This window comes from Oncorhynchus tshawytscha, linkage group LG30 (assembly GCF_018296145.1).
Source record: "Oncorhynchus tshawytscha isolate Ot180627B linkage group LG30, Otsh_v2.0, whole genome shotgun sequence".
Taxonomy (NCBI): domain Eukaryota; kingdom Metazoa; phylum Chordata; class Actinopteri; order Salmoniformes; family Salmonidae; genus Oncorhynchus; species Oncorhynchus tshawytscha.
The window spans coordinates 18,926,327-18,947,736 of NC_056458.1; the positions used below are offsets into that span (position 1 = coordinate 18,926,327).

General features: G+C 39.9%; 1 protein-coding gene and 1 long non-coding RNA gene across 2 annotated transcripts; one reads left to right on the top strand and one right to left on the bottom strand.

Moving 5' to 3' along the window:
• Positions 1 to 2,466: 2,466 nt before the first annotated feature.
• Positions 2,467 to 5,642, bottom strand: LOC112228598 (non-histone chromosomal protein HMG-14). Its single transcript, XM_024394051.1, has 6 exons — positions 5,466 to 5,642; positions 4,139 to 4,165; positions 3,922 to 3,951; positions 3,797 to 3,832; positions 3,606 to 3,710; positions 2,467 to 3,448 (listed from the first exon to the last, which is right to left on the bottom strand). The coding sequence occupies exons 1-6, from the start codon at positions 5,481 to 5,483 to the stop codon at positions 3,401 to 3,403; spliced, it is 264 nt and encodes an 87-aa protein (XP_024249819.1). The 5' UTR covers positions 5,484 to 5,642; the 3' UTR covers positions 2,467 to 3,400.
• Positions 5,643 to 6,115: 473 nt separating this feature from the next.
• Positions 6,116 to 15,502, top strand: LOC112228599. The gene is made up of 4 exons (XR_002950078.2): positions 6,116 to 6,216; positions 11,029 to 11,067; positions 11,293 to 11,405; positions 15,171 to 15,502. It is a non-coding gene; the product is annotated as an uncharacterized LOC112228599 (long non-coding RNA).
• Positions 15,503 to 21,410: the final 5,908 nt, after the last annotated feature.

A 21,410-nucleotide genomic window follows, 5' to 3' on the forward strand; every position in this document is an offset into this window, starting at 1 on the left:
TTTTTGGTGGTCTTCCTAAGCCAGGATTCAGACACGGCTAGTACATCCGGGATGGCAGAGTGTGCTAAAGCAGTGAATAAAGCAATCTTAAGGAGGAGGCTTCTAATGTTAACATGCATGAAACCAAGGCTATTACGGTTACAGAAGTCATCAAAAGAGAGCACCTGGGCAATAGGAGTGGAGCTAAGCACTGCAGGGCCTGGATTCACCTCTACATCACCAGAGGAACAGAGGAGGAGTAGGATAAGGGTACGGCTAAAAGCTATGAGAATTGTTCGTCTAGGACGTCCGGAACAGAGAGTAAAATGAGGTTTCTGGGGGCGATAAAATAGCTTCAAGGTTTAATGTACAGACAAAGGTATGGTAGGATGTGAATACAGTAATACAATATAATACAATATAATATAAATCATATAAAGTAATACAATAGTAATACAATATCAACAATAAAGTATCATTATACTGACTTTTCAGAACTCTGGTACTGCCAGATTGAGATTTCTATCACCTGGCACATGCGCAAAACCCTGTAAACTCCTACAAGATTTAAGGTTTGAAAGTGTGAATCGCGTGCATGTGCGTACGTCTTGTGCACGTGCCATTGGTTATTAACAAAAAAAATAATGAGCCAATCACAGAGACTCGTGTTTTGAAATCGGTTTAATAATACATTCCTGTGGATATTTTGTCAAAATAAGGACCAACCGCACAGATAACCAGTAGAATGAGTTCAAATGTAATTTTATTCAACATTCTGGCTTAAGAGGAAACAGTCACATTTTTTGCAGTGCTTTGTTTCAGACTGATTATCAAGAATTGGAATCACCGTCTGATTTATTAAGCCATGCACAGTTATCAGAGCAGGATGGGCTCCTCTTCTCTGAGTCGGAGACTCATGCTTCAGCATAGGTGCTAAATGCAGTGGGTCCCTCTGTAAAACTATACCCCTATGTTTGCTGGGGTCCTATACACATAACGGCATGGTACAGAGGGAAATCTTCCCTAAATGTTAATCAAAGATAAGTTTAGTTTTTTCATCTTGCTGTTTAGGTCAGGAAAGGTGAAAAGTCAAATCCATATCAACTCCTATTTGCAACCGCTGGGAGTATCTAGCTAGATCAGGGTTTCACAAACTTGGTCCTGTCGCCCCCCTGGGTGCACGTTTTGGTTTTTGCCCTAGCACTACAAAACTGATTCAAAGAACCAACTCATCATCAAACTTTGATTATTTGAATCAGCTGTGTTGTGCTGGGGCAAAAACAAAAACATGCACCTAGGGAAGGCCCCAGGACCGAGTTTGAGAAACCCTGAACTAGATCAACATGATTTTATACAAAAATATAAATGCAACATGCAACAATTTTACTGAGTTACAGTTCATATAAGGAAATCAGTCAATTTATCCACTGGGGAGACAGGCCCAGCCAATCAGAATTAGTTTTTCACCACAAAAGGGCTTTATTACAGACATAAATGCTCCTCAGTTTCATCAGCTGTCCAGGTGGCTGGTCTCAGACAATGCCCACAGGTGAAGAAGCCAGATGTGGAGGTTCTGGGCTAGCGTGGTTACACGTGGTCTGTGGTTGTGAGGCTGGTTGGACGTACTGCCAAATTCTCTAAAACTACGTTGGAGGTGGCTTATGGTAGAGAAATTAACATTCAATTCTCTGGCAACAGCCCCTGCAGTCAGCATACCAATTTCACGCTCTCTCAAAATTTGAGACATATGTGGCATTGTGTTGTGTGTGACAAAACTGCACATTTTAGAGTGGCCTTTAATTGTCCCCAGCACAAGGTGCACCTGTGTAATGATCATGCTGTTTAGTCAGCTTATTGATATGCCACACCTGTCAGGTGGATGAATGATCTTGGCAAATGAGAAATGCTCACTAACAGGGATGTAAACTAATTTGTGCACAACATTTGAGAGAAATAAGATTTTTCTGCATATGGAACATTTCTGGGATCTTTTATTTCAGCTCATGAGACATGAGACCAACACTTTACATGGTGCGTTCATATTTTTGTTTAGTATATGTGCTAGCCTTTGTTCTAGGTGTGATACACACTTCTTAATGTACTGAATATATGGTGAGTTTCTTTCTTGCAGCCCTACGGTACTTAAATTAGCTATATGTTTGCATTGTAATTTCAGGAAATGTCCTTAATATACAGTATCTACAGTAATAGTGGAAAGATAGTTTCACAATATTTTCCCCCCAAAAAACATATTGGAGCCACACAAAATTGCATTCTAATGGGTGGAGTGAAAACAATGTGCCCATGGAATGAGTCTGACAGGAGTCTAATAACCAAGTAACGTTTTTCATGTCAGTCTCAGAACTGGTATTATTTAGCTACTGCATTACATATGTGGACAGAACTGGCATCTAAAATAATTTAGTTTTTACATGATTATTTGGATTCAGACATTGTCCATTTCCATCACACAAAGAACAAAACAAGTACAACCAAATTTTTATTGGTTTGTTTATACCAATCATTACACAGATACATCTATAAACAAAGGATAAAAGAACTGTACACTTGTACTTGATACCTAAACCCCACATGAATATTGCTACTGCTGGTTTGTGTATTTGACAGCTCAAATGGATGTACAGTTTCTCAGCATCCAAGGAACCATAATCGTCAGTATATTTAACTTATGTACTTCTTTAGCTTGGCTAAGAACACAATTCCATTTTTACCATACTCACAATGTACCATTACACACTGCATATAGAAAGTCGAAAACCCCTTTTAATAGCAGCTATACAAATTTATTGCAATGCTATCACAGAACAGAGCCAACCAATTACACCCAATGCACAGGCCTGATAGGGAGGAACTCCAGTACTAGGGAATAGGTTTATTGAGCAGAATGGTAAAGAAAAACATAATGAGTACAAGAGTTAACATATGGAACACAGTTTAAACACCTTAAAATGTTTTCCTCATTATAAACAATAAAACAATGTGTTCCCCCTTGAGTTAATTCATCCCCACCACACAATGCAGGTTACGTATACCTTCCCTCATATAGCCTATGGAATGTTAGTCTCTCAGACAAGCTCTCTGTTGTTTTGACCAGATCCTGTAAACGACGTGCTTGCATGTTCTTGGTGTAGTAACCTGTCTCATTCCCACCCCTCCCCCATATCGAAAATAAAAACCGTTGACATTTACAATGACCGTAATTGTTCCAGAGATGTAAAAACATGGGATGCAATGAAATCCCCATCTCAAATTGTATTTTTTATTTCATAAAAAAATGTGTTTCTACAATCAAACTACTAAAAAACCTGCATTTAGAAAATAGTCGATAAAAATATACCCCTGAATTGTACAAGAAAAAGAGGTACAGGGAGCACTGATAAAAGATGTGGTTTGAGAGATGTTATTCGGCCGCCTCTTCTTCCTCTTTCTGTTCAGGTTCTTCTGGTGCCTAAATTTAAAACAATTTGCAATAGTTGAGAGAACTTATTTATAATTTGCATTCAATATCTTATGTTTAAAATAGTATAAGATCATAAACTATTAATTTGATGTGTTTTTCTTGTCCTTATAGGACAAAATGCATACATATCCCAGCAGCCCCTTACCTCTTCCTCAGCTTTGGCTTCTCCATTCTCTGCGGGCACCTCCTTCTCAGGCTCGGTCTTTTTCACCTCTTTAGCCTTCTTGGGTTTAGGTGCTGCCTTCTCCTTCTGTAAATAAATATGTTTAATGGGATAAGACACCGTAAGTGCTTAATTGCAATTAATTTACATTTGTAATGTCTGCACTTCCTCACCTTTGGCTTGGGCTCTGCCTTTGCAATTGCAGGTTTCTGCAATGAAAGATTTGTGATTATTTGCTGAAATTCTGTTTTTGGGTGCATCTTTAATTAAAGTGTCAATAATGGTGTGTAATACTCACATTTACCAATCTCTCAGATCTCCTCTTAGGCTGAAATATTTCAAAAGAAAATACCAATTATTTACTCATATAATGGGAACAACGTTTGACATGGGTTGCTGCTGACCCCTGGTGGCAGAACAATGAAATTGTATTTTGAACATTTAAATTCTTACAAACCAGCGATCACCTTGATTAAATACAACACACATATTTCAGTAAAATGTGTATGACTCACCTCTGCTGCCTCAACATCAGCGCTTGCCTATAATAATAATAACAACATGTTAGTGACAGCTCAGCAGGGCAAACGTGTTAAGTGGGTTTTACTGGGTGAGGGACAGTTTAAATGCCAAGAGTATTAGGGCAATTATGTAATCCCCAAAAAGGCGTAGGGGAGGTAAGGAAAAGCATTGCAGCGTGTTATGGTCACAGTCTCGATATAGCTGCTTATTTTTCCATCACCCACGTACTACCTAATAAACGGATAATAGTGTCAACTTGCTCAGATCATGTTCCCATTTCCTATGACAATACCATGTTGCCTGTAATCTCTACTGAGAGGGGGGAATACCGACTCCGCCTACTCCCGACGCATTCATTCACTCGTGATGAATGGGATTTGCCAGGCAACATGACTGTGCTCGCTACTCCGACCAGACAGTCTACTATGCGTTCCCGCCATTCATTCGAATTTCAAACTCCGAGATCCTCAGCGATTCTCCAAATGGTTACAGAATCTACTAGAATCCCCAGCAACAAGAGCGCCACTGTGATGTCAACGAATCGCCATTGCATAACCCAGAATTGGCTCGAGCCAACAAAAGGGCACACGGAAATGTAATTAAACCAAATATTTTAACGATGCAGCATGTTACATTAGCGCACTTAAACGCATTTTACGTAGTTTAACTATTAACTTTTATATTGCAAAATAAGAAAAACGTCGTCAGTGTTCCCCTTGCCCACAAGGGCAGCCATGACACAAGTCTTCGTGCCCTTTTCAAAGCGCCCTAGAAGCAGTCTTCTGCATGTGCATACCGCCCACCGTGCGTTGAGCATTATGCTACCAACAATTAAGTTATATTTTAATGATGCAGAGTTTCAACAAGTGTAAATGCAATGTAATCTAAAATGTTATTTGCAATAGACTTTGCCTAGTTAAAAAAAATCGGTCACCAACTTTATTTCTGCAGAATCGCCATCTTACGACGTAGCTAGGGACCTACACCTCTTTGTCCTTTTATAGGTTAATGTATTTGTAAACAACCACCACGAAGACGTGACAAAACCGCAATTTGAAATTGAGTAAATATTAAAACACCATACATGTAACCAGTCCTAATTTTCGAAGACTAAAATCACAGCGTGAAAAGGTAGAAAACCCGCCACTTCCCAAATCAAAACAGACCGATACATTTTAAACTCCTGGTTGAACACAGCAGTGCAACAATGTTGGAGCGGAACAAAACATGGATATGCGGCTACATTTTACATGCAAAAATAAATGCATTTGTTTTATCTATCAAAGGATATATACAACCAATAAAACATATTCCACTTACTTTGCTCCTTTTAGGCATGGCTGTTTTGCGTATAAGTTCAAATAAAGAGGGAACTGTTCCAAAACGGAGCAAGAAAAATACTGTATGTTGGTATAAGATTCAAACACTACGTTCTATTACAGCGTAGCAAACCTTAATGTTCCATTGGAACAAAAACTAGCTCAAACCGGATTGGATTCTCCCCCTCCCTCCCTATTGAATTCATTATAGCATCAATCTGACGGACAAGCTACTCTCCGCCCCTGGTAGCCATTGATTGGCTTTAGGAGCCGTCAACACATTTTCAAATCATAGCGAGATACCTGTGTGGATAATTTTACATGGCAATCAGATCTATATGTATTTGTCTTTAGATGAGCACTCATCGGGGGGTAACTATGACACATTTTTGTTTTTATCTCCATATCGTTTTGCCCATATACCTTTTTTTTTTTTTTGCAAAAGGTTAAAACTGCAAGCTCCACATACGGATATTCCCTAAACTTACACACAATACATCTTATTATAAGAATATTAGGCTACCAACAATGCATTATCTTAATACATATATTTGAGAAAAATAAAGACAACAGTCCAACTTCACTAGGCAAAAATACAAAGTATTCAGTAAAAATACCCTGCACCCTGGGTAGAAAGAGAGAGGTGTGTGCTTCCCTAGCGACGGCTATTGTAAATAATCAAAGGAAAATGGCGACCGGGTAGGTCTGGTTGCAACATTGTCAAAAGGTTGTTACCGTCAATTTCCTCCTATGTGAGTATATAATTCAAGCGGTAACGTTTACAAATTGTAGCCCTATTTTACCGGTAATGCTGTGTTCAAACTCTGAAGTTGTGTCGACATGTTTCTCTGTAATAGTCTAGTACCGGGACATGATGTTCGTTCTCCTACTGGGAGAGATTGACAAAGACCCGCAAACATTTAATGGCTGGTGATGGTGACTCAGAGTTTATCTCCCTCTCCAAAACTGTCATCTGCTCTTCAACCTTATGACTACCCTTCCTGGCTCTTTTTTAGCATCATAAGCGTTGCAGGCTGAAGAGTAAGACATCTCCGTGATATAAGGGTAAATGCCACATTTGGGAATATATAAAAACAAAAATGTCATTGATTTTACCGAGTTACAGCTCATATGAGAAAATCTGTCAATTTAATTAAATTCATTAGGCCCAAATCTACGGATTTCACGAGTGGGAATACAGATATGTCACAGATATACCCCCCCCAAAAAAAAAAAACACAAAAAAACAATGGGCCTCAGGAGCTTGTTAGGGGTATTTTTCTGCATTCAAATTGCCATTGATAAAATGCAATTGTGTTCATTGTCTATAATTTATGCCTGCCCATACCATAACCCCACCATGGGGCACTCTATTCAAAAACCTTGACATCAGCAAACTGCTCGCCCACACAGCGCCGTACTTATGGTCTGCGGTTGTGAGGCCAGTTGGACAAAATGCTAAATTCTCTAAAACGATGTTTGAGGTGGCTTATGGTAGAGAAATTAACATTTAATTTTCTGGCAACAGCACTGTTGGACATTCACGCAGTCAGCACGCCAATTGCACACTCCATCAAATCTCCATCACATCTGTGGTGTTGTGTGACAAAACTGCACATTTTAGAGGGGCCTTTTATTGTCCCCAGCCCAAGGTGCACCTGTGTAATGATCGTGGTGTTTAATTAACTTCTTGATATGCCACACCTGTCAGGTGGCTGAATTGTCTTGGCAAGGGAGAAATGTTCACTAACAGGGATGTAAACAAATTTGTGCATTTTAAAGAAATAAGCTTTTTGTGCATATGGAAAATGTCTGGGATCTTTTATTTCAGCTCATGAACATGGGACCAACACTTTACATGTTGTTTATATTTTTGTTCAGTGTTGTACACAGAAATCTGGTAAACGACATCACATGTGGAATGGATGGGCAAGCAGTCTGCTTTGCATATCTCATGGTTAAGTGCTATGACAAAGTGATGTTGATCCAAGGGAGTTTTCCCCATAAGTATAATTTAAATCTTCTCAGATCCACAAACACCAAATCCTGTTTTGACCACAGTAGCAAATAGAATACTGTCCATGTATGTTGCCATCAAATCATTAACAGGAGATGACGCTGGGCCAATTGTGCGCCGCCCTATTGGACAACCAATCATGGCCGCTTATGATACAGCCTGGAATCGAACAAGGGTCTGTAGTGACGCCTCTAGGACTGAGATGCAGTGCCTTAGACCGCTGTGCCACTCGTGACCCCAATCTGCCATGAATTGGTGCTAATTCCTTTATTTTGTGCTAGCAACCTGCAGCTTGATAACATAATGCCCTGTGATGATACCTTACTGCACAGTTCACGACCAGAATGGCATGTTGATTTTAGGAGTATCCCTGATTTCCAATGCTTTCTCAATGGGAGTCGTACGTTGACAGTTGGCAGAGATGACGCATTCATATCCATACAATTTCCACGGACAGAAAGTTCAGATGTGTTGAATTTTTGACGGGCCGATGGATACGCAACCGTTTAGAAAAGAGAGCATTTTATACAGCTAGGACAGTATACCATATACCAGGGTATTTGGAAATAGCTACTGGATTATTTTTTTTTAATACCGTTAACTATTTATTTTAAGTTCAGCTACTTATTCATTAAATACCTGCATTCAACTTGAGCAATAGGTTAGAATATAAAGCAGATTGCGTTTTTCATTTTGAGTTTACCATAGTTCCCTAGAACAGTTGAGCCAGTCATGTTTGTTTGTAAATAGCACAAAGCGGGAGCAGGTCCAACTGTGTATTGACAGGGGTCCTGTTTTATACTGAAAGTCACCTGTGTTATTTTTGCTTCAATAGAGTGATCAGGGACCTGCAACTATAGTTTTCCTTCACAGAAAATACATTAATTTTCATCAGATGACAACAGAAGTGCAACTCTATTTGGCCGGCATCTACACTAGGCTAAATTAGCTTACAATGAAAAAGCAAGATATTTTTTGCAAAAACTATACATGGCCATACTTCTGTTTTATAATAGAAAGAATGTAGCCAGCTACATTTCCTAACTTTTTTCTCAAAGTTAATCTTGCATTTTACCAGAGAAAAGTAGGCTGGCTACACAGAAAAGTACCATAGAAAATTAGCTACACATAAGTCAGAGTGCTGTCTGTCTGCTGATAGAATGCTGTTTGTGAATTCTGGAGAGGTGCAACTGAAACACCAAATGAGTCTGATGCTGAGTAGAAATTTAAATAAGAAGCATTTCAGATCTGTGTTTACGAAACACAGCAAGGCATGCCCGTTGCCCCAGTGACTCCAGATTCCACACAGACACAGCGTGTACACATGCTGCTCCAGAGCCAGTACTCTTCATGTGCACAATGTCTCATTCGCTTCTAAATGTCCAAACTCACCAAAAATTAAATTTGGTTGCTCCTACTTCCTACCTATAGTACATTCGGAAATTATGGTAAATTCAATTGATTGGACATTATTTGGAAAGGCACAGATCTGTCTATATAAGGTCCCACAGTTGAGGGTGCATGTCAGACCAAAAACCAAGCCATGAGGTTGAAGGAATTGTCCATAGAGCTCCCAGACAGTATTGTGTTGAGGCACAGATCTGGGGAAGGGTACCAAAACATTTCTGCAGCTTTAAAGATCCCCAAGAACACAGTGGCCTCCATCATTCTTAAATATAAGAAGTTTGGAACCACCAAGACACTTCCTAGAGCTGGCTGCCCGGCCAAACTGAGCAATCGGAGGGCCTTGATCAGGGGGTTGACCAAGAACCCGATGGTCACTCTGACAGAGCTCCAGAGTTCCTCTGTGGAGATGGGAGAACCTTCCAGAAGGACAACCATCTCTGCATCATTCCACCAATCAGGCCAGATGGAAGCCACTCCTCAGTAAACGGCACATGATAGCCTGCTTGGAGTCTGTCTCTGGTCTGATGAAACTAAGATTGAACTCTTTAGCATGAGTTCCAAGGGTCACGTCCGGAGGAAACCTGGCACCATCCCTACGGTGAAGCATGGTGGTGGCAGCATCATGCTGTGGGGATGTTTTTCAGCAGTATGGGGCTGGAAGACGAGTCAGGATTGAGGGAAAGATGAAAACCTGCTCCAGAGCGCTCAGTAGTGCATTCAAAAGTATTTAGACCCCTTGATTTTGTTAAATTACAGCCTCATTCTAAAATTGATTAAATTGTTTTTTTCCCCTCATCAGTCTACACACAATACCCAATAATGACAAAGCAAGACCAGGTTTTTTATTTTAGATAGCTGGCCGCTAGACTAACTTGCCAATCAAAAAAATGTTTTGCTGACATGGGCTAATTGAGTGACTCAGTGAATGACATAACGAGGAAAAACTGCTGATGTGTAAAAGTCTTGCTTGCTTCTCTCTCCTCATTGTATTGTATTGTTATTTTTTCATTTTGGTTAATTGATCTGCGGGCCACCAGTTGCCCATCTCTGTTCTAAAGAGATATTTGTTTTATCTCAAGTCCACACATACAAGTATGCATTGTTCCCTTAACTTCTAGAGATTTTTGTCAAATTAAATGTAGCCTATAGAATATTTATCATTAAAAACACTTAGTATAATGAGACATGGTGGAGGTATGGCCTTGTTAATATCACCAATTTTTCCTTCCTTTCTCTTAGCTGGTTTAGTAGGTGGGAAAACTCTACTGCACAATTTGCTCCATCTTTCTATAGGGGACTCGGTACATGTATGTTAAAAAGGATGTGGGGAAGAAAAAATAGAAAAAAAACAAAGGGCTGGGAGGGAGTGGTGGCCAGGGGGGTTTCAGATAACTGCTCTGAGTGTTCACTTAGGAGGCCTCTGTCACAGCTGCAGCCTGTTGCCATCGGCCTTCTCTTGCCCTCTCTGTTTTCTCATTTTCCCGCTCGATCTCTTGAGTCCCTGACAGTAACAGAGGAAGGAAAAGGGCTCCCTTTCAAGAACGTGCCATTTAGCAGCACACCACTTCCACGGACCAGTGGTGACCCAATACAGGACCATTATTTTGTCCGAATGGAACTAATATATACTTGTAGATACTATACCCCATGCAGATTTATTTTAAGGGAAGAATGTGCTGAAAATTTCTGTTTTCACTGGAGTCAAAGATAATTCTACCACTCCTCTATCATTTCAAATGTGAAACCAAAGCACAATGACACAGTGAAATAATTTAATGGAGAGGTTTTCATATCTTTAGGGTGTTAGCACCCTTAAATTAATTGTGATGCAGTAAATGCAGCGATCAGTATGAATACATGGAGGGTTTCAAATTAGAATCTCCCATAATCCTCAGGATAGAGCTTGAGGTGGATGAAGGAAGGTAAAGGTGACCTTGACGTGAGACACTTCCTGTGGCTTGACCAAAGCTTCTTTGAGGAGGGGCAACACTTCTGCTGACATCTCCACCCCTTCTAACCAGCTGCCGTACAGTCTCACCTGTTGGCCTTACAGTTCCACTGTGATACTGTCTCTCTGTGTCAGAAACCACACTCTTATCAGTTTGTTGCCTGAAGTTTGTATTATTCTCTCTTCCCCCAGTTAATTCCAGAAATGGTCAGCAGGCCACAGTCAAGTACGGTAAGCGATGTAAACCTGAGATGTATGGAGTATAAACTCCTAAAATATATATATATATAATTAAAATTCATTCCATATTTTCATAGTAGCTAGGCTTATTTCACAATCTTGCAATAGCAAACTATACAAAAATGTAATAGATGTGGGACTGGATGATGATGGACAGATGCACAGTCCAATGGGAGCAAGTGGCAGAGAGTGACGTCCTCTCTCTGTCTCTCCCAGGCCGTGCTGATGATGTCTCTGATCTGGAAGTACTATGCTGACCCAGTGACGGTTCTGCCCAGTAAGTGGCTTTTCTCTAGAGCGAATGGTGGCCTTCCCATCTGGAGTAGCAGGTAAGCCAGATTACAGTGCCTGCCCTCAGAGGGGCTCTTAACACCAGGTGGGGTTGCGTCTTCAATGGCTCCCTATGTAGTGCGCTATTGTATTAATGCTCTTCCAGGGCTCCAGACTGCGACCATATAGTTGTATTTTGTTACCCTTTGACTTGGCTTTGCAAGTTACATTTTTTGTTGGTCACACTGGTGCGAGCTGTACATTCTACCTGGTCACCTCACTCAAAACGTCTTGTTTTTTTTGCGCATAAAACCATTATTTGGTCTAACGGTGAAGTGCATGATTCCTGTAATGAAAGTGTCTGACCTGCTGCTGTGCCTGGTTCACACTTTTACAATCGAGATATATGATATGGCTTTGAAATATGGAGCTGTGCATCGGCCATTACGAGTGCACTAGGCCTCATTGGGTAGTAGGTTTGAACTTGGTAGGAAATCAATTGTGTTCAATGCATTGAACTCGTTAAAACATTTATACATTTTCCCAAGTGTATAATAAGACATTTTTATTTCACCTTTATTTAACCAGGTAGGCCTGTTGAGAACAAGTTCTCATTTACAACTGTGACCTGGCCAAGACGAAGCAAAGCAGTGTGACAAATTAGGAAAAAAAATCCAGAAAATCACATTCTTGGATTTTATATAAATTTATTTGCAAATGATGGTGGAAAATAAGTATTTGGTCAATAACAAAAGTTTATCTCAATACTTTGTTATATACCCTTTGTTGGCAATGACAGAGGACAAATGTTTTCTGTAAGTCTTCACAAGGTTGTCACACACTGTTGCTGGTATTTTGGCCCATTCCTCCAGATCTCCTCTAGAGCAGGGATGTTTTGGGGCTGTTGCTGGGCAACACGGACTTTCAACTCCCTCCAAAGATTTTCTATAGGGTTGAGATCTGGAGACTGGCTAGGCCACTCCAGGACCTTGAAATGCTTCTTACAAAGCCACTCCTTCGTTGCCCGGGCAGTGTGTTTGGGATCATTGTCATGCTGAAAGACCCAGCCACGTTTCATCATCAATGCCCTTGCTGATGGAAGGAGGTTTTCACTCAAAATCTCATGATACATGGCCCCATTCATTCTTTCCTTTACACAGATCAGTCGTCCTGGTCCCTTTGCAGAAAAACAGCCCCAAAGCATGATGTTTCCACCCCCATGCTTCACAGTAGGTATGATGTTCTTTGGATGCAACTCAGCATTCGTTGTCCTCCAAACACGACAAGTTGAGTTTTTACCAAAAAGTTCTATTTTGGTTTCATCTGACCATATGACATTCTCCCAATCTTCTTCTGGATCATCCAAATGCACTCTAGCAAACTTCAGACGGGCATGGACATGTACTGGCTTAACACGTCTGGCACTGCAGGATTTGAGTCCCTGGCGGCGTAGTGTGTTACTGATCGTAGGCTTTGTTACTTTGGTCCCAGCTCTTTGCAGGTCATTCACTAGGTCCCCCCGTGTGGTTCTGAGATTTTTGCTCACCGTTCTTGTGATCATTTTGTCCCCGCGGGGTGAGATCTTGTGTGGAGCCCCAGATCGAGGGAGATTATCAGTGGTCTTGTATGTCTTCCATTTCCTAATAATTGCTCCCACAGTTGATTTCTTCAAACCAAGCTGCTTACCTATTGCAGATTCAGTCTTCCCAGCCTGGTGCAGGTCTACAATTTTGTTTCTGGTGTCCTTTGACAGCTCTTTGGTCTTGGCCATAGTGGAGTTTGGAGTGTGACTGTTTGATGTTGTGGACAGGTGTCTTTTATACTGATAACAAGTTTAAACAGGTGCCATTAATACAGGTAACGAGTGGAGGACAGAGGAGCCTCTTAAAGAAGAAGTTACAGGTCTGTGAGAGCCAGAAATCTTGCTTGTTTGTAGGTGACCAAATACTTATTTTCCAACATAATTTGCAAATAAATTCATTAAAAATCCTACAATGTGATTTTTCTGGATTTTTTTCTTAGTTGAAGTGTACCTATGATGAAAATTACAGGCCTCTCTCATCTTTTTAAGTGGGAGAACTTGCACAATTGGTGTCTGACTAAATACTTTTTTGCCCCACTGTATATGTATGTGTGTGTGTGTGTATATATATATATATACTTTATCCCACACTATCTATTGAATCTTACCTGCTCTGTCACTGCTCATCCATATATTTGATATATTCTTATCCCATTCCTTTACTAGATTGTGTGTATTAGGTTTTGTGTGTATTAGGTTTTGTTGTGGAATTGTTAGATATTACCTGTTAGATACTGCTGCACTGTCGGATCTAGAAGCCTAAGCATTTCGCTACACTCGCAATAACATCTGCTAACCATGTGTATGTGACCAATAAAATTTGATTTGATTTGATGAAACTTGCTCTCATGAGGACCGCTACAGGAAAAGACCCAGAGTTGCCTCTGCTGCAGAAGTTCATTAGAGTTACCATCCTCAGAAATTGCAGCCCAAATAGTGCACATAAAGATGAAGGCAAATTAAAAATAAAAAACATCTGTATCTTCTGGTGCCCTAATTTTGTCTTTCAAATCTAAAGAATTATAGCCTATTTGTTAACCTAACAATCATGACAATCACAAGATTAGGTTGCAAATCAAAATCTTTTCAATCATGCATTCCTGCTTGGACATGTTAGATGTAACAACTTATTTATTGAATACCAGTGGTTTATTACACATCTTATAAAGCATTATGAATGACTTGATAATATAATTACAAATATTTCTATTATTTGACCCTGTAATTAATTTTTGTTGGGGTGCGAGCAAATCATGGTCTGGTGGCATCAACTGAAAAATTGTTGGTGGCAGGGGAAAACAGTAGTCTGGAGCGCTGTATTCAATCCGTTCAACTCAATATCTGTTTTGTTTTAAAAGTCTGACTAGAACCGAGCAATGATTTTACCTTCATAGGCAGAGGTTTACATGGGCTCAATGTGAACAGAATTAATACCAGTTCCCCAAGATTTAAAGTCATACACTGAGTATACAAAACATTTTAAGAACACCTTCCTAATATTGAATGCCCCCCAGTTTACAAGGTGTCAAAAGCGTTCCACATGGATGCTGGCCCCCATGTTGACGCCAATGCTTCCCACAGTTGTGTCAAGTTGGCTGAATGTCCTTTTGGGTCACCACCATTCTTGATACACACAGGAAACTGTTGAATGTGGAAAAACCCAGCAGTGTTGCAGTTCTTGACACAAACCGGTGGGCCTGTCAGCTACTACCATACCCCGTTCAAAGGCACTTCAATATTTTGTCTTGCAAATTCACCCTCTGAATGACACACATACACAATCCAAGACTTTAAAATCATTCCTTAACCTGTATCCTCCCCTTCATCAACACTGATTTGAAGTGTATTTAGCAAGTGACATCAATAAGAGATCATAGCTTTCACCTGGATTCCCCTGGTCAATCTACAGGAGTCTGAATACTTTCCAAATTCACTGTATGTCATTGAAATGTTCTTGTTTTGTACACTCAGTGTATTTTGGAGAACTTTTCCTCAGCTCTGTTTAAACACTAAAGTCTCTGTTTCTCTGAGAACAGTAATACCTACGGATCTTCATAAGTCCCTGCCTGTAAATTTGTCACATTTTCATGGTTTGCATTTTTTAGCTTGATCTGTGACTTTCAGAATCTTGAACGCTTCCGTTTAGAAATCAGGTTAGATGACATGGATCTGGTCTCTGGGACTGTATCTAACTGGTAGTATAATGATGCTTCATTTACCAGCTCTTGTGCCTGTGTTTCAGATGGCGTTGGAATCCCATGGCGGCTCGTTGTTTGTAACAAGGCTGTTACATTTTGATAAACCATCAGGATTGTTTTGTAGCATTTTCTTTCTTCACCAATCCATTCCTCGTCATGAAACTACATCAGACTTCTCAAAGTTGTCTTATGAACTAAGTCTGGCTTAATAATGGTTACAATTAGTTCCTTTTCTAAATTATTCGAGCCATATCACTCTTTTACCTACATGCAACAGTGTTCTGCTGTGCATCTTTGTTTGTCGGTTGCCTACTTTATAACCCTCTTCCAGAATTATTATTATTTTGACTTATCAATAAAAACCTGCAAAACATTATTTGTGCTTTTCATTGTAAGTTAAAGGGGGGCTGAACTTCATAATTTGGCTTTATTTTGGTGCTTTGCTCATTAGAAATGCTAGCGGCCATGACTGAAGAGAAACGAGAGTTGTGTTGGGGGTGTGGTTTGATGTGGTTTGATGTGGATGTTTCGTGGGTGTTTCTTTGCCATTCATTAACAACAAACAAGGGCGGTAACGTTAATGTAGTGACAGGTCATCCCTTGCATCTATAACCCGAAATCAAAACCCTGCCCCTTTCTACAAATGAGATTTTAAACGTAACCTTAACCATACTGCTAACCTTAACCTTATGCTGACCTTATGCTAAATTTAATTGAAGCCTGTGGAATCTGCCTTTGTGGCAATGATAATTTATTGAACTGGATGTCGCGCTTTTCATTACAGAAAATTATCTCAAAGCGCATAAAAAGCAAAACAAACAACAAATGTAAATTGAGATGGTAGAGATCAGTGTTGTAGTACACCACTTGTCGCAGTGTTGGATACATCTGTACTCTGTCTTGTTTCGGACAGTGAAACCAGCGGATTAAAAAACAAATTATCTCGCCAGGCCAAAGTTATTTACTTCTTTCTTGAAACATGAATATCTTAACAGCCTTAATATCTAATATAGACATGTTTGCGCAGTGGCAAACCTATAAACCTTCAGTGTGTGTGACAGTTTCATGATTCTGAAAGGACAACAACTAATACCAGCGCACTTGTGTAGTAGAGTGCATTTTTTTGTAAAACACAAAGGGCCAGTGATGTAGTGGAGGGATATACGCAGGTATTGCTTATAATCACGTTTTAACCCCTACTGATGCGTATCAAAGTAGTGTAGTGGAGAAATCCTGCACAAAGTAGCCAACACAACCGCAAAGCACGTGATATAAATTCACATGCGTGCCGCACACACCCTAGTTTCAACGGAATATTATCTGCAAGCAGCAAGTGTGCAGCTCTCAACTGGTTTTGACATGGAGCAGCTCACAGAAGAATGACATTGGTAGCCGGGTAGGAAAGACGTTTAAATGTAGGATATCTACCAGTAAATGCTGACAAAGGCAACAATCGGTATGCAAACCAGGTATTTAAAAAATTAATCCGAAGTGTTAGTAGGCTATTTGTGATGCGCAATTGTCATCATAAACTTTTTGCATCAGGGGCGTAGACATGGATGGGCCTGGGTGGACAGAGGCCCACCCACTGTGGAGCCAGGTCCTGACAGGCCCACCCAATCAGATATAAGCATTGTTGTGGATTTAGACCTTAACATTTATTTTTTTTAAATAAAAAGTGTTGATGTTGAGTGAAAATCAAGAAAATCTATAGGAAACCTCATAAAAACATAGGGTTTTTCACAGGGTGCCTTTCCTTCGCTTGGTGGGCCGTTTGGGGACTTTTTGGCAAAAGTAGAGTATACCCACTTCTCCAGGCACCACTATATAGGGCTGATGGAAAGAGAGCAGTCACACACAGCATGATGTTAAAGGATAAGCAGTCCATAAACTCTGACATTTTTTACCTTTATTTTACTAGGCAAGTCAGTTAACAACAAAGTCTTATTTTCAATGACGGCCTAGGAACAGTGGGTTAACTGCCTGTTCAGGGCAGAACGACAGATTTTGTACCTTGTCAGCTCGGGGATTTGAACTTACAACCTTTAGGTTACTAGTCCAATGCTCTAACCACTAGGCTACCCTGCCGCCAGTAGGTCCCAATCCATAAGAATACAAAAACGCAACCATTAAGCATTTCCCAGTCAAAATGTAGAACTATTACTTCTCATTGCAAAAAACATTTAACTTTTAGCACACACGGTAACCTAAAGTTTAAAGTGGAACTGCCAGCGTTTTAACTACTTTGCAGATATGAAATAAACAGACAATCATATCAGTTAAAAATATCAAATTCCCAGCTAATCAAATTCCCCTCATATTGTTTTTCGGTGGCTATACACAGGTAGAGATTTGGGTGTCATTTGGTTAGCTAGCAAGAACTTGAAAGACTGTTATCCAGTTAGCATATCTATTGCGTTCGCAAATACACTCTGGCTATGTACTTCGATTTAAGAGCACTCTCGTTTGAGTGTACCAGAGCGCAGAAAAACTGATGAATTTATGAACGCGCAACACCAACTGAATATGACCGGTGTCAGTAAACGTAGGCAAAAAAAAAAATCCATATTAGTCAAAAACGCTCTAGATAACATGTAAACAGCTTAACCAGCTCTGCTACAGTGAGTAAAATGGTCAGGCTGAGATGTTCTCTCATTTGTGTCTGGAAGTAGCAAGCTAGCCAACTTTAGCTAGTTAGCTTGGGTGCTTCGTTGGGACAATAATGCATTGGCAGGCAAGATGCAGAAGGATTAGGAGGCTACAATTCCCCATCGTTTATCAGTGCAATTTTGACAGCCAACTAGTTTCAAAAGTTTGTGAGGGTTTATCTAATGTTCCTTCGTTTGATTTTAGCTCTTCTTGCTCTGGCTAGCATTAGTTGTTGATCTTGTTGTTGATGTGCATAACTGAAGAAGAGAGAGCCTACCTTTTTCATGGTTGTTTGATCAAGACTGATGTTTTTATTCAGTTTTATTTGTTGCAGTGTCTATTAATGGTCCAAACGCATGGCCACGTTCCCACTCTATATTGTTATAGGGTTTTCACAAATTCCTTAGTATATGTAATTTCTAAACATTGTAATATGTACTTATGAAAATGTCTAAGTGATTGCTTGTCAGAACATTTAAAAATAAAGTGTAATTCTTCCTGGGGGTGTATATGAACAGATTTTAATAAGATTTCATGTTGCTAAAATGCTGTCAGTTCCACTTTAAATGCATCAATGTTTCACACACATACAGTATTTTCGGAAAGTAATCAGACTAGGGATGCACTATATATCGTGAGCATATCGGAATCGGACGATATTAGCTAAAAATGCTAACATCAGCATCAGCCAGATGTCTAGTTTAACACCGATGTTAAAAACCTAAAGCTACCGTGCATACCTATATGACCTAGGTACATAGGTAATGACTCAGCGTAAAATTTTGCGCTGCATGTGCAACACAGCATTCCTAACCTAGCCCACAATATCTGCTGTGTGGATCGAGCAGTCAAGTTGAGCAGTAATTTGAAAGAGTAAGAACATTTCAGCGAGGCAAGTCAAAGGCGAAATCCATTAAAGCCAAGATAACGGAATTCATTGCCCTTGACAATCAACCTTTCTCTGTCGTGGGTGATGTTGGCTTTCGCTGACTGGTCGGGCACCGGTACACACTACCAAATCAGCTATTTTTCAGATGCTTCACTACCGGAGTTGCACAGTAATAGCGTCACAACATGCATACAATGGAACGCTATTTGGGTCTTTTATGTGGCAAAAAAAGATATAGTAGCACTGTCAAAGCTGTACAAAAAAGTCTGCAAACAAGCAAACATCGGCCACGAACGATGTGTTTACAATACCGTGCTGGTAATAAAGCATCATTTGTTCAAACGCAACTTCTGTGGCAGCTAGCTTTAGCTTGGTACCTAGCTAGCACCAATATAACCAGCTGGCAGTCATTTTCATTATTCCAAGCAATGATTTAGGAATCCTTGTGAGTAAGTATTAGTTAGGTTGCCAATTGTTTGCCTATTGAAATTAAACTTCAGTTCATGAAAATAAATGGCTAGCCAGCTACTTAACCCTGTTTCCTGAAGCTAACGTTAGAAGCAGCCAGCTAGCTTCATCTGGCTAATGAGGCTCGACCAGATCGGGTTATGTGTTGTGAAGCTAGCCACAATAAGGAGTAGGGCACAATAGTGGAATTTGCGGTTTGCCTTCAAAATATAGTATGTCATTGACAGTGATGCAAATGAATACAAATAATAGAATCATGCCATACTTTTATTTTGAAGGTTAACTGCAAAGTCCACTATTGTGGCTAATCCTTATTGTGGTTAGCTTCACATAGATGGGTCCTACCACCATTAATCAAATAAGAACTGTCTTATAAAATAGGGTTATTTTAGATTTATATATATTTCACCTTTTATTTAACCAGGTAGGCTAGTTGAGAACAAGTTCACATTTGCAACTGCGACCTGACCATGATAAAGCAAAGCAGACAACAACACAGAGTTAAACATGGAGTAATGCTGGCCTTCTAAAAGAAGCTGATCCGCACATACATACATGCATACAGTTGAAGAAGGAAGTTTACATACACTTATGTTGGAGTCATTAAAACTTGTTTTTCAACCACTCCACACACTAATACTTTTGGAAAGTCGGTTTGGACATCTACTTTGTGCATGACACAAGTAATTTTTCCAACAATTGTTTACAGACAGATTATTTCACTTATAATTAAGTTAATCACATTTCCAGTGGGTCAGAAGTTTACATACACTAAATTGACTGTGCCTTTAAACAGCTCGGAAAATTCTAGAAAATGATGTCATGGCTTTAGAAGCATCTGATGTGCTAATTTACATTATTTGAGTCAATTGGAGGTGTACCTGTGAATGTATTTCAAGACCTACCTTCAAACTCAGTGCATCTTTGCTTGACATCATGGGAAAATCAAAAGACCTCAGAAAAACAATTGTAGACCTCCACAAGTCTGGTTCATCCTTGGGAGCAATTTCCAAATGCCTGAAGGTACCACGTTCATCTGTACAAACAATAAAACGCAAGTATAAACACCTTGGGACCACACAGCCATTATACTGCTCAGGAAGGATACACATTCTGTCTCCTAGAGATGAATGTACTTTGGTGCGAAAAGTGCAATTAAATCCTAGAACAACAGCAAAGGACCTTGTGAAGATGCTGGAGGAAACAGGTACAAAATAATCTATATACACAGTAAAACGAGTCCTCTATCACCATAACCTGAAAGGCCGCTCAGCAAGGAAGAAGCCACTGCTCCAAAATTGCCATAAAAAAGCCAGACTAACGGTTTGCAAGTGCACATAGGGACAAAGATTGTACTTTTTGGAGAAATGTCCTCTGGTCTGATGAAACAAAAATAGAACTGTTTGACCATAATGACTATTATGTTTGGAGGAAAAAGGGGGAGGCTTGCAAGCCAAAGAACACCATCCCAACCGTGAAGAACAGGGGTGGCAGCATCATGTTGTGAGGGTGCTTTGCTGCAGGAGGGACTGGTGCACTTTACAAAATAGATTGCATCATGAGGGAGGAACAATGGGTCTTCCAAATGGTCAAAGACCCCAAGCATACTTCCAAAGTTGTGGCAAAATGACTTAAGGATAACAAAGTCAAGGTATTGGAGTGGCCATCACAAAGCCCTGACCTCAGTCTTATGGAACATTTGTGGGCAGAACTGAAAAAGCATGTGCGAGCAAAGAGGCCTACAAACCTGACTTCATTACACCAGCTCTGTCAGGAGGAATGGGCCAAAATTCACCCAACTTATTGTGGGAAGCTTGTGGAAGGCTACCCAGAAAGTTTGACCCAAGTTAAACAGTTTAAAGGCAATGTTACCAAATACTAATGGAGTGTATGTAAACTTCTGACCCAGTTGGAATGTGATGAAAGAAATAAAAGCTGAAATAAATTATTCTCTACTATTATTCTGACATTTCACATTCTTAAAATAAAGTGGTGATTCTAACTGACCTAAGACAGGGAATTTTTACTAGGATTAAATGTCAGGAATTGTGAAAAACATAGGTTAAATGTATTTGGCTATGGTGTATGTAAACTTCTGACTTGAAATGTATGTATGTGTGTATATATATATATATATTTATTTTATTTGTTTGTTGGTCTGTGGTGTGTAATGAGGAGCAAACAGATGCTGCATTCGACACATTTATTAAATTGCTTATCCCAGTTACTAATAAGCATGCACCTATTAAGAAAATTACTGTAAAAACTATGAGATCCC